Source organism: Impatiens glandulifera, chromosome 8 (genome assembly GCF_907164915.1).
Source record: "Impatiens glandulifera chromosome 8, dImpGla2.1, whole genome shotgun sequence".
Lineage (NCBI taxonomy): Eukaryota > Viridiplantae > Streptophyta > Magnoliopsida > Ericales > Balsaminaceae > Impatiens > Impatiens glandulifera.
The window spans coordinates 21,655,711-21,668,654 of NC_061869.1; the positions used below are offsets into that span (position 1 = coordinate 21,655,711).

At 31.8% G+C, this 12,944-nt stretch overlaps 1 protein-coding gene across 1 annotated transcript; it reads left to right on the forward strand.

Annotated features, from left to right (window-relative positions):
- The first annotated feature begins 7,162 nt into the window (after positions 1 to 7,162).
- On the forward strand, positions 7,163 to 12,680 carry LOC124911496. The gene is made up of 8 exons (XM_047451992.1): positions 7,163 to 7,232; positions 7,664 to 7,753; positions 7,825 to 7,984; positions 9,379 to 9,571; positions 9,675 to 10,519; positions 11,551 to 12,087; positions 12,173 to 12,238; positions 12,381 to 12,680. The coding sequence occupies exons 4-8, from the start codon at positions 9,544 to 9,546 to the stop codon at positions 12,489 to 12,491; spliced, it is 1,587 nt and encodes a 528-aa protein (XP_047307948.1). The 5' UTR covers positions 7,163 to 7,232; positions 7,664 to 7,753; positions 7,825 to 7,984; positions 9,379 to 9,543; the 3' UTR covers positions 12,492 to 12,680.
- Positions 12,681 to 12,944: the final 264 nt, after the last annotated feature.

The following is a 12,944-nucleotide window of genomic DNA, read 5'->3' on the forward strand; positions in this document are numbered from 1 at the left end:
TTCCTCTATTTATAATAATATTGATTCATTCTTGATACTAATGTGTGAAATGCTTCCGTATATACTTAATAAGGAAACATCTCCACCTGAGAAAATAAGGTTTCCTAAGCTAAGCTATGACCCCATGACATACAAAAGACTTCCACATCCCAGAGCAACCAATAGTGGGGAAGTCCCCAAAGCAGCTAAAAGTGGTGAAGTCCCCCAAAGCAACCCAGAGTGGGGACTGTGGTGTAAGCATGTATATGGAATACTTGAATTTTAACCTAGGTGTAGAGAATTTGACCTCAAATGAAATGGATTTTTGGAAAAAAAAAAAAGTGGGCGGTCAGGTTATTCCATCAAATTTTAGAACCATAGTTGTATTTTCTATAGTTGATGTAATGTTAATATTTTATTATATCTGAATGTTTGGAGAGAACTTGAAGTTGAAGTGGATTTTGTATATTTTGTATTCTGGCTTATTTTGTATTTAATTACATAAGATAATTGTTCATCACGATCGTCTTGCGACGGGCAGTCCATTCTCGCGATGGAAATTCAAGAATAAATTGAGTATAATTGTTCTTAACGATTGTCTTGCGACGGACATGATTGTCTCGCGACGAGTAGTCCCTTCTCGCGATGGGCCTTATCGCGATGCAAATTCAAGAATGAATTGAGCATAATTGTTCTGAACGATCGTCTCAAGGTGGGTAGTCCCTTCTCGCGTTGGGCAGTCCCTTCTCGGCCTTCTCGTTCTGGTGACAATCGCGATTGTATCGCGACGGGCAATCCCTTCTTATCATATCATATTTTTCAAATCATTTTAACAACTTAACATTATTCTTAATCATATTTCCACTTAAGAACACTACAACAAAAGAACACCAACTTAAGGAGGAATGCAAATCTCACATTTCTAGATTTAAGTGTAAAGATTCAAATGAGGAACATACTATTATTTTCTTAAATATAAATCAAGAAGGTATTCTAAGTAAATCACAAGGACCTTATATAAAATCTTAATACTTTCAATTTTAAGAAGTATTAAAATTAGACGGGTAATAATCAGGAGGAATGAAGTTAAAATCTTATATAATGGACATGCATTGATCATCTTAATATTAGTTCATTTTATCCCAATCAACCATAACATACACTAGTTCATTTTATCCCAATTTCAAACCACCAAATAAGACACTATCAAAATAAGATCTAAAATATGTTCAAGCTAAAGGCTCATACTACTGAGATGATGATTCATTCTGCTAAGATGATGATGCTCTTGTAGTGGATGGTGCAGGCATCACTACTTTTCTTGTTGCCTTATTATGTCCTAGACCAGCACATAAGCTACATGTCTCCGGACCTTACAGACCTCACCTTGGGATGACCTATGTTTTTTTGTGGCCGTTTTTTCTTAACCTTAACAGGTGGTTTAAGTCACACGCGTTGTTTGATAATTTCGGGAATATCCCAATCGTCTTCATCAAAAATAGGATAACATGTCTCCGCATATGCATTCAACCAAGATTCAGTTGAGTAAAATGTGAGCAAGAAAAATAGAACGATTAAACAATTTGTTAAATATATTGAACATGTGAGTTGAATAATACCTTGAACATAAGTCATAAGAAACCAAATTCTGGTGACGGGCAATAGTCAGGGCATGCGTACAAGGAACACTGAATACTTCAAATACCTTATAAATGCAGGTCATGTCTTTCAAATTGACTTTAAAATATGACTCATTGTCATGCACATAAAACTCGAATCGGTTAAGCGGGGAGACATTATAGAATTTGGCCTTCTCGAATTCCTCAAGTAATAAATTTTCATAAGTTGGAGATAAACGTTCTTAGTGGATGGACGCTTTGTCTCTTCTATCATGAAACCATTATTGTATTGTGAATCTTAAATAGTCAGTCATTGTTCAAATGGGATACTTTATGGCTTCCTTGCTTTAACTATTAAATCTCTCAGCATAATTGCTTGTGAGTTGATTGTATCGCTTACCGGGAGAAAATGCTCTACTCCATCTTTGGAACCCAAGTTCTTCCAAATAAGCAGTAATCCTTTGATCCTTAACCTAATCTTATCAAAATACCAATTAAATTTGGAGACTATGTACGCACGATAAACCAAAACAAACTTCGCGAGTCAGTTATCAGTTTTGAATTTGGCCATAATATTCATCTTTATGTGATATATGCACGCACCGTGGTCTGCTTCTAGAAAAACTACACACAAAGAATTAGCGATGTTTGGGTGTCTATCGGATACGAAGACGAGATCATCAACTAATCCAATTTCAACTCTTAGTTTTTGCATGAAATAAGTCCGGAAGTTATTATTCTCTAAATTAACAACGTTGAATGTAACAAGATATAGTTGTTCATTCGCATCCAATGTTATAGTCATCAATAGTTGACCTCCCACCTTGTGCTTAAGAAAACTGGCATCAATGCACAATACAGGATGACAAGAAGCTTTGAAACCCCTAATTGAGAGGCCTAGGGACATGAACATATATCTAAAGTGGCCGAGCTCATCTATCTAGATGTCTGTTATGGTACCCAGATTATTCTTCACGAACATGTAAAGGTATGATGACAATTTTCCATAGGAATCTTCTACCGTTCCTCGCATCGTCATTAAAACATTTTCCCTTGACCTCCGAGCCTTATTATAACTCAAATGTATTCCAGAACTTGACTATATGTCTTCAATTATTTTCTTAGGTAAGTGGTCATGGTCATGGTCCATGTACTTACTCTTCATGCACTGCCCAATAACTCATGTTGATGTTTGCATAATTTTCTTTGGCCTTGACAAAACTAAGCATGAGTGTTGTTGATCGAATTTTCTAATCTCAAACATCTCAGATATTTTACCTTTCATAGAACGCAATCTCCACTTGAATTTCTCATCCACACATTTCACATACCAAAGATGTTTTCTTGACTTCTCCACTTTGAATTTAAAATAATTAGTCATCGCATATTTATATAACATCAGCTGAAGTTCTTTTTTATTATCAAACAACGCACCGACTTCCAATACGGTTTCACTACTTAATGCCATCCCAAATGAGTGGTATGTCGGTATTGATGATGGGTCTTCTGTCGTAGGTATTGATCGGTCTGTCGATGGAACTGATGCTCTTGTAGTAGATGGTGTAGGTATTGATGATCGGTATATCGATGGAAATGAAGCTCTTGGAATATATGGTGTAGGTATTGATGATTTCTTAGGAGTGGGTGCAATTGTTGGTGCGACAATAGTAGTAGTAAGCAAGTCCTCATAATGACGCAAAGAGTTTTCTTCTCCTACTTCATTTTGAATTTCAAAGACATCTTGCTTAAACATTTCAGGAACAACTTCTGGTATACTTTTTTGAGTAAGTGGTAATATACTTTCTTGAGTTGGGTATGTAATTAGTGGTGTATTTTCTTGAGTAAGTGGTGACTTCTCTACTATAGAGACTCACAGTGGTGACATAGTGCGACCCGAAATAAACTTTGATAAATATGTTCCCACATCCTTATCTTGATCAATAACAAGAGGGGGAGGATTTAGCATACCTGGAACATTATACTTCACTTGAAGCACTAAATCATGTGTAGATTTTTGCAGGTTAAGTGTATCATATATGAAATCAACTAATTCAGCAAATGTAGTATTTTGAGGTAATCCAAAGTTTTGATTAAACTTGCATTAAAATACATTGTACCATCAATAAATTTCCACTCTCTATTATACAAAACGAATACTTCAGCTGCAATTGAAAACATGAATAGATAAATAATATTATTAGAATGAGGAGTTGTCGCGAGACGATCCCATACAATTGAAGTCATGCAATTATTCATTAAAAATGATGTCATCATAAGACGATCGTGGCCGTCGCGAGACGATCGTTCCCTTCGCGAGACGATCATGCCCTTCGCGAGACGATTGTGGCCGTCGCGAGATGATCGTGGCCGTCGCGAGACGCGACCATCCCATTTTTAAAGAACTCAACAAACAACAAACAATGATCGAGGAAGAAGAGTACTAGTTGCCACCATCGTGCTCATGTTCGTGCTCATGGTTGTGTCCGTCAAAGATCGTCGCCATGGCTGTCCGTCGAAGATCGTCGCCGTTTAAGTTTTTGTTTAGAGAGAAGGAGAAATGAAAAATGAAAAAAATGGCAAACTTATATTAAGAAATAAGGGTATTCTGGACTTTTCATAGGCTTTTTCCATCGCGAGACGGAGGTAATTTCGTCATAATATTTTGAAGTGGTCATTTGCACAAATAAATTTATGCGCTGGTCACCAACGCATTTAAGGGCTTTTTTAGGGTCATTTAGTCAAATTTCTCAATAAATAAATATATTGGTAATTTAATATATTTAATTATGTTTATAGTGTTCGTGGCATAATCATGATGAGATCGGAGCGGGTTGGGACGGGGGACACAAATATCTTTCCCGTTCCATCCTCATTCAGTTTCGGAGAAAAACCGTTCCAAAAGGGGCAATTCGGTTCGATTTTCGCGGGGCAGTTTCAAATTGTCATCCTTAATCTAGAACCAACTAATCTTTTAGAGGTAGTTTGATTGAAGTATTTTTTTTATCTTTTTCTATATTTTTTATCAATTATTTTTAAAATATTTTCAAATATTACGTCACTATAATTCTAACAATGAAATCATTTATTTTATAAACTAAAATATTTTTACTTTATTTTTATTAAATTTAAAATTTATAAAATTTATATTTTAGTAATTAAATAAATTAAAACTCAAATAACTCATTTCTTTATCACACAACCCAAAAAAAAATCAAACAAGCTCCTAAAGTACTTACTGTTCCATGAATGTGCCCTCGATCAATTCATTAATTACCAATGAATATAACCTATTAAGTTGACTAATTTTCATCAATTTAATTCACGATAGAATTTTAATCATATAATTTATCTCTATCTCTCTCAAAACAAATAGATATTTTGATCATTTGCATCATCCTTCCATTGCCAAACAAAGCAAGTTGTGCTTTTGATTTGATGTGAACTTAGAATATATATATATATGTCCAATTTGAAGGACCAAAAACATCAAATCATCATCTTTGGCCACCATGTCCAAGCATCATCCATGGTTAATTCTCCTCTGTTTTCACCTAATTCTCTTCATGAACTCATCATCTTCTTCATCCTGCTGCTCCCCTAACCAGATTTTCCTCCAAAGTACTACTAACCTAGAATTCAAGCAGAAGATTAGTAGTGATCAGTTCTGGGAATTCAATCAGGGATCCAAGAGTTGGGTAAAGTTGAAACTTCCATATGATTTAGTCTCTTGTATCAACCATAACTGTACTAGAGTGGGATCAATTATTGATCATCAGATGAACAAAAAAGGCATGAAAAGATCATCAGAGAATCTGGGTGTTGGTGTTCATGATCATGATCATGTGATGATCAAACTGCCTGTGAGGAAGAAGAGGATTTGTTTGATGAAAATGTCTGAAACTAATTCAATTTGGGTGATTGGATTAAGTGGTTCAATTTATGAGAGATTTTGGAATGGAATTCAATGGGTTATTGCTCCTCGTGATTTGCCTCTCTTTGCTTCTCCTGCGATTTCTCTTTTCATTGTTAATCATAACATTCTTGCTATTTCACAATCAGGACTTCTATTCCAGGTACCTTTTTTTATGTGGAAAATTATATGTTTTTATTGGTTAATATCATAATATTATTAAAAACAAACTTATAAATATGTCCTTACAGTATTGGTTAAATTTAAATTTTGTCCTTAGAACTATTGTGAAGACATTTTGCCGACCAAAAAATAAATAAATGATTATTTATCAAATAAGTATGTGTTTTAATATTTTAAAATTAAAATATGTTTATATTAGTTGTGGAGTATTTAATTTGTTAAATTGCTTATACATTATCTTGGTTCACTTCTCACTTGAAAAATAATAAGATTTTGTTAAGTTTTATCATTCTGTATTTTATTTTTATTAATTTTTTTAGTCGTCTTCTTTTTTGGAATTTTTTTTTTTTTGAGAAATAGAATTTTGCTATGGTAAGTCATGCAACTACCCAATAAGATCTCATTTTTTAATATTTAATAGTATTATTATTAATTATATATTATATTATTAATTTTATTTTCTCTTTTAATATTAAATATATATTATATATATAATTTTTAATTTTTCTTTTAATTTTTTATTTCTGTATTATAATATATTAACTATTTATATTTTTTTTATATTATTATTTTTTTTTAATATTTTTTACTATTTTAAGTAACCAAAATTTAAATTTGTATTGGGTTCAAAAATTCCGAGACTATAAACCACAACTATTTTTTTTATTTTATCACTTATTAGAGAAACTAAAAAAAGTGAAATTTATAAGAATAAATAAAACATTGAAAATATCATAAGTTTATATTAGTATATTTATAAAAATATTTGGTTAAATATAAAAAATAAAAGTGATATAATCTAAGAGTGTTGCATTAATAAAAGAGAAAAAAAATCAAAATTTATATATATAAAAATGATAGAGAGTAAGAAAATTTTGACAGGAATATATAGAAAAATGATGTATATATATTTAATCCTTTCCAAAGTTTTTGATGATGGTCAACCCATAAACTAACCATCCTACTAATTTACACTATATGACATTTTATTTTATTTTAATTATAAGTTAAATATGTGATTGAGCCAGAAAAAAAAAGTTAACAAAGTTGAGTTACAGATTCAATAGATTGATTACATGTAACTTTTTTATTTTTCTTCATTTTGTTTTATAAAATATAGTTATAAGAATTATTAGCATGATATATATATATATATATAATTTAATTACCTTCTCATTCTCTCAATAGTTTTTAAAGCTTTTTGTATCACAATAACTAAATATCTTCATTCTTTGAAAATCACTTTAAAAAAATCATTTAATAACTTAAAAACTTTTATTTTAGATTTCAGTGGACGCTAATTCAAGATTAGCTTGGATTGAACTAAAAATAGAAGTATTTGACGATCAACAATGTGTATTTAAGCTCAAGTCAGGAGAAATTTCTTACGACGGAACGTGAGTAGTTGAATTCAATTCTATACAAGATTTGAGTTTGATGTCATCTAACACGGGGTCTTGATTTTGTTACATTGTTAGGAGAATCTATTTCTGCACAACAAATGGTTCACTTCTAGAACTCAATGGAGTTGAGCCTTTAAGGTGAGCCTTTTATAATATATTTCACAAAGTAAATTCAATGTTTAGTGAAATTTATAATATATTTCACTTAGTAAAGCCAATGTTAGTGATATTTATAACAATTTAAGGGTTAGTGTAATAAAAAAAAAAAGATAAAATTTTCAAAGTTGATATGATGCTTAGTTGAGGTCCTAAGCTAACATTAATAGAAGAATTATTATTTTGAATATTTTTTCTAACCGAATACAAAGAGTATTGCAAACATAAAAACAATCAATTTTAATTAACTTATTTAACAAAACAAAAAAAATCCCTACACTAAATTTTGCCTTTAAGCTGAAAATAAATTTTGGAACCTCATTATTTATATAAATCTCACTTAACCTTATAGTTAATGTACTTTTTCTAACTTTAAAACATATTTATAGATCATGATTTATGTATATCTATAGTTGGGTGAATCATGGTGAACCTCCTGGTGCAAATGTTGCAGCCATTGTTGATGCTGCCAAAATTAGGTCTGAGGTCATATTTACTATAAGGTACATGGATTATAACAACTTTATCTAATCAATAATTGTCCATCTTCTTGTTCTTAAAAGACCTTTTACAGTTCCAATGGGGATCTTTATGAATATGACAAAAATTCAAAGCCATCATGGAAGAAGCATATATGGATAGCAGCAAAAGATACAACTTTATTACCATCAAGAGGATATGCTTTTCATGACATTAATGGACTCACTTTTGCATCTTTATTCCTTCTTACTAAGGTAATTGTCAAAATTTAATCATCTAAACATATAATCATGATAGTAAGTGCTAAAGGTCTTATTTAAAAATTCAAAATTATTGAGGTTAATTTTATCAAAAGCTTCCTAATTTAAAAAGTACCATAATAGTAAATGACCATGCTAGTCACCGAGAAAGAAACTAGGATAAAACAAATTAGGATAGCGTGTTTGAATAAAATAAATTATGATATACAATTTAGTGTGTTAAATGGAATTGAGAATGAATTAATTATTTTTTTGTTAGACCATTCAAAATTATGAATTAGAATTAGAATCTAATTTTATTCAAATTACACTCAATATAACTATAAATATCAATTATACTATTTTTAGTTTGAAATTATAATTTTAATATATTTTTTAAATAAAATACCTTATTATTTTATCATTTAAAATACAATTAATGAGTTAATAATTTTTTTTTTTTAATTTATAAAGTTAACACGTAAAACTAATATATATTTTTTTTTAAGAAAAATTGAACTTAGACATATTTTTTTTATAGTTAAACTACCCTAATAAATTATGTTAAATTGATATCTTAATAATATAAATAATTTATATTCAAATTATTTTTATTATTATCTTTTTTTTAAAATATAGAGATTATAATTGAATTATAATTATAATTTTATAAAAAAAAAAATAAACATAAGAAATGAATTAAAATTAAATGACAATTATTGTAGATTATTGCCCTAATTAGAACTTATTTGGTAAGGGATTGAACAAATCATTTGTTAAGAAGTCTAAATAGTTCAAAGGAACTTATTTACACTATTTTATCATACTAAAAATAATTTTATCTTATAAAAATATTTAATAAATAATTTTATTTTTAAATAAGATTCATTCAAAAATAATGATTTAAAAAGTAAAAAAAAAATATATATATCCTTTTAAAAGGAAAATTTGATCAAATGATCCTAAAAAAAGCCTTAAATACTAAAAGTACAGCGCTTAAAAAAAAAATATTAGTGACACTTTTTACTGTTTTTAGACGATTTTGTTCATGTCGCGAGACGACTTCAATCGCGAGACGCAACTGAAAATCACAAGATGAATTTTTTATTTTTTTTTTAACTTTTTCGTCTCGCGATTGAGGTTGCGTGACGCAACTAAGACATTTTCGTCCAAAAAAAATTCATAATTTTTTTTTAAAAATAAAAAAATAAAAAAATAAAAAATTACGTCACGCAACCTTAAACTAAGGTGACGTAACTGGGACATTTTCGTCCAAAAATAAAAATATCACCGGTACATTAAAATTAATGCGCTGACACTTTCTTGGCTTTTTTTTTTTAAGGCCATTTCATCAAATTTCCCTCTTAATAAAAGAACTCTTGAAAAAGAAGACTGAAAATAATTTGCAGGGTGGCAATTTAGTGGAGAGAAGACTACAACAGAGGAAATGGAAATGGGTATTTCATGGCTGCCCAAAGAATCACCATTTAACCTCCATCGCGTCTTTTCACCAAGACGGATTCAATGCGAATTTCTCCTTCTCTATCTTCCTCACAACAGCTTCTGGGCATGTCATGGAATACAGATTAGCCAAACATCGAGGTGAGTGAAGATCGACATTCTTTTTGCCATTCAAAATACTTAAAAATTGATTCTTTGCCATCTCTTCAACTGGGTTCTTACATAACGAGTTCACTCCGCATAGGTACTGCCAAAGAAAACCAGGGTATAGACCGATGGGTGGATCATATGTATCCAGACAATGCTAGAGTTTCTAGGAATAGTGTCGGTATAGAATTTCAGATTGGTAGACTAATTTTTGCCTTAGATGATGGTCGATTGGGAGAGCTTCACTTACCAGGTATAGGTGGCGAAAGTGTTGGTCCAACACGCCCACCAAGTGCTCGACGAAAATCCTCACTCAAATATGTCTGGTCTGTACTAGATGCTCCCGAGACAGAAGGATGGAACTCCCAGTACTGTACCGAGGAGCGTGGCCCATTAAACTGCATCGAAGGCACATCAGACGAATCAATAGACATGGGTATTACAATAGCATCGTCAAGAACAAGAAGAGGGAGCAAATCGCAACAAACTTACTTGATCTTGTTGCCTACAAACGTTAGGAATAGGAATATTCCAATGGAAGAACTTAATGTGCCGGAGAATTGGATTCAGACGTGCTTCCGTTTGAGGCTGATGGTTGGTGGAAGGTCCTTCTTTATGATAACAGAAACTGGGTTGACGATTGAATACATTAATGTTGAAAATGTTTGGTTTTGGCTGATACATGATCACTTGACAGCCATCAAAGGTGCTGTAGGAAACTATAATGGAAGTTTGTTTGTTGTGGATGAACATGGAAGTCTGCTTATGAGGGAAAGGGAAAGCAATGAGCTTGGCTGGTTGAATTGCACTTCATTGAGAAAAGGTAAGTTTATCATTGGAGGGCCTCCTTGGGATGAATTACCTGGAAATTATCAAAAAGTAAGCCAAAAGGATGGTGAACTCTTCTTTGTGAGCAAGACAGGAAGATTGCTTCAGTTCACGGTAAGTTGATTTACAAAGCTAATTTTGATTTTGAATTACATAAAAGCTCATTTTTTTTCATTGTTAAACTAAAAAGACGACTTATTTGTTATTATTATTTAAAAATATTTTGAAAATAAAAGGAATACACTAGTGTGTATATTTGAAAATACTTTTGTTTTTGTATCCAGATCATAATGTGAAACCACAAAAATGAATTTCAGTTTTCAAATGTGATCTATAGAAAATATGACAGTGAAAGGACATTGTTTCGTTAGCATAAAAGTGATCAACCACGAACATATAATCATATATGAAGTCCGACAAAACAAACATAATAAGATGATGTTAAAGCCAACTTCGAGTCATTCCACGTGAAACTCATCAAAACTCACATCCATAAGAAATGTTGTTATCATATTCCGACATACAACCACACCTGTCCATCAAGAAGATTGGACCGACCCCATCACATCCAAACACAACAATCACAAATCTTGGGGGTATCATAGCCCAAACATTTGGTCCACAATTGTCATGCACTAAATATCACATTTTGAAACCTTACATTTTCTTATAGGAGCCTGTTTCGATTTGAATGCTTTATAAATTTATTTAGGTGAGAAGAGGAATGGCCAAAGCCTATAGATGGGAAAACAACCGAGAAATTCCATAGCCGAGAAGGGACTAAACTTCGTTAATATATTCATTGATTTCTTCTTGACTGTCTAACTATCTATTTATAACATAAAGTAACCGCCCATTGACTATGTGATATCTATATATATATATATATATATTATATTTTGGTCATACTCAATCACCTGATTGAGATTGAGTCCTTCTTCCCAAACAGATTTACTAAGAGAACAAAATAAATAAGGTAACAAATGTAGATTTTTTCCAAAAAAATTAGATGTAGACTTTTCCGAATCATGATCAAGATGAAAAGCTTGCATACCAAAACGCCCAAATATCACATTATTTTTGTAATGAAAATATATATAACTTGAACAAGCTTATATCAAGTACTAGTTGTATGTATGGTGCAGGTTGCCATGAGAAAGTACAAATGGAAAGACTGTAGGAACCCGCCAAACACGAAAGTCGCAGGAATAGTAGACCAGGAGATATTCCGATATGGGATAGTATTCGTGGTGGGAAAGAATGGAAGACTTTACCAATACAATAAGATAACTGAAAATTGGCACGAGCACTACCAGTCTCAGCACTTGGTCCTTTCAAGACAACCGGGTACTGCGTTGAGGCAATTATCATCACTAAGCGGTTCCCTTTTCATGATCTCGGAAGATGGTGGATTGGTTGAGTATCATTGGAATGCATTGGAAGGATGGAACTGGGTGGAACATGGAACACCTTATAAAGGTGTGTACATGGTTGGATCACCAGGACCAAGTTTCCAACTTAAACAGCTCTTCTTGATTGGATCCGATGGGAATGTCTATTTAAGATATATGGACAAGACCACATGGAAATGGAAGAATTGTGACCACCCACATGATAAAATTTGCATTGATGATGAATTTCTATCTACCCATATGAAAATTGAAGTGGACTGTGATCCAAAGGTCTGTATGATTCCATTCTCACAGATATTCATTATATTTGACATGTCAAATTTATGCTGTTTGTTTCTTGTCTTTTGTCATATAGATCGCACCTACAAGACCAATTCCGTTATCTGAACACTCAGTCATTTTTCAGCTAAGAGATGGCAGAGTAAGTATTTTGTGTTTCAAGAAATTTCAGATTTTCAAATAGTCTTATTCTTTATCATAAAATGGCCCTTATTACAAAAAGAATATAAAAAATATATGAAATTCAGTCTCTCTTTCACACATGTATTTTATGGTTATGACAGTTGGGGGAAATGGAAAGGAAAGAGGAGGGATGGGTATGGATGAGGACTATTGGCACTCCAACAAGCACATGCATGACTACTTCTTGGACAGATTTGGCATCATCAAATTAGAAATGAAAAATGCATATAAGTTAGCACTCCATCAAACTAAGAATAGGCTCAGGCTCAAACTTAGAAACAAATGGTAGTTAGCTTGCCCATCCTTTCCCTCCTTATTGTACATATGGGTAAGTGTGTTTATAAGTAATATAATTTGGTGGAAAATCAAAATGTATACACTTATAGTTAAAGTGCATATAATTAGGTAGTTTTAATTGAGTTATTTGATATTTAAAATTCACTCCTAAGCTCAAGAATTGTATGACCGATATCTCTTGAATCGAGATTATTGTGAAATTCTCGGGTTTTTTTATGAGAATATTACTCGAAAGGAAGCGATATTCTTGGCTTTTCCCCTACTTGTTTCATAAAATCCAAAACATCGACTGTAGGATGAGATCAAGATTTTCATCCTTTCTCAAAAGATTTTCATCCTTTCTCAAAAGATTTTCTTTCTCTCTTGAG

What these genes read in the sequence shown, in the direction of transcription:
- LOC124911496 (XM_047451992.1), top strand. Translation starts at nt 9,544, where the DNA reads ATGGAATACAGATTAGCCAAACATCGAG. An exon ending in CAGATTAGCCAAACATCGAG is followed by an intron (nt 9,572 to 9,674) that starts GTGAGTGAAGAT and finishes CACTCCGCATAG; the next exon opens with GTACTGCCAAAGAAAACCAG. An exon ending in TTCAGCTAAGAGATGGCAGA is followed by an intron (nt 12,239 to 12,380) that starts GTAAGTATTTTG and finishes TGGTTATGACAG; the next exon opens with TTGGGGGAAATGGAAAGGAA.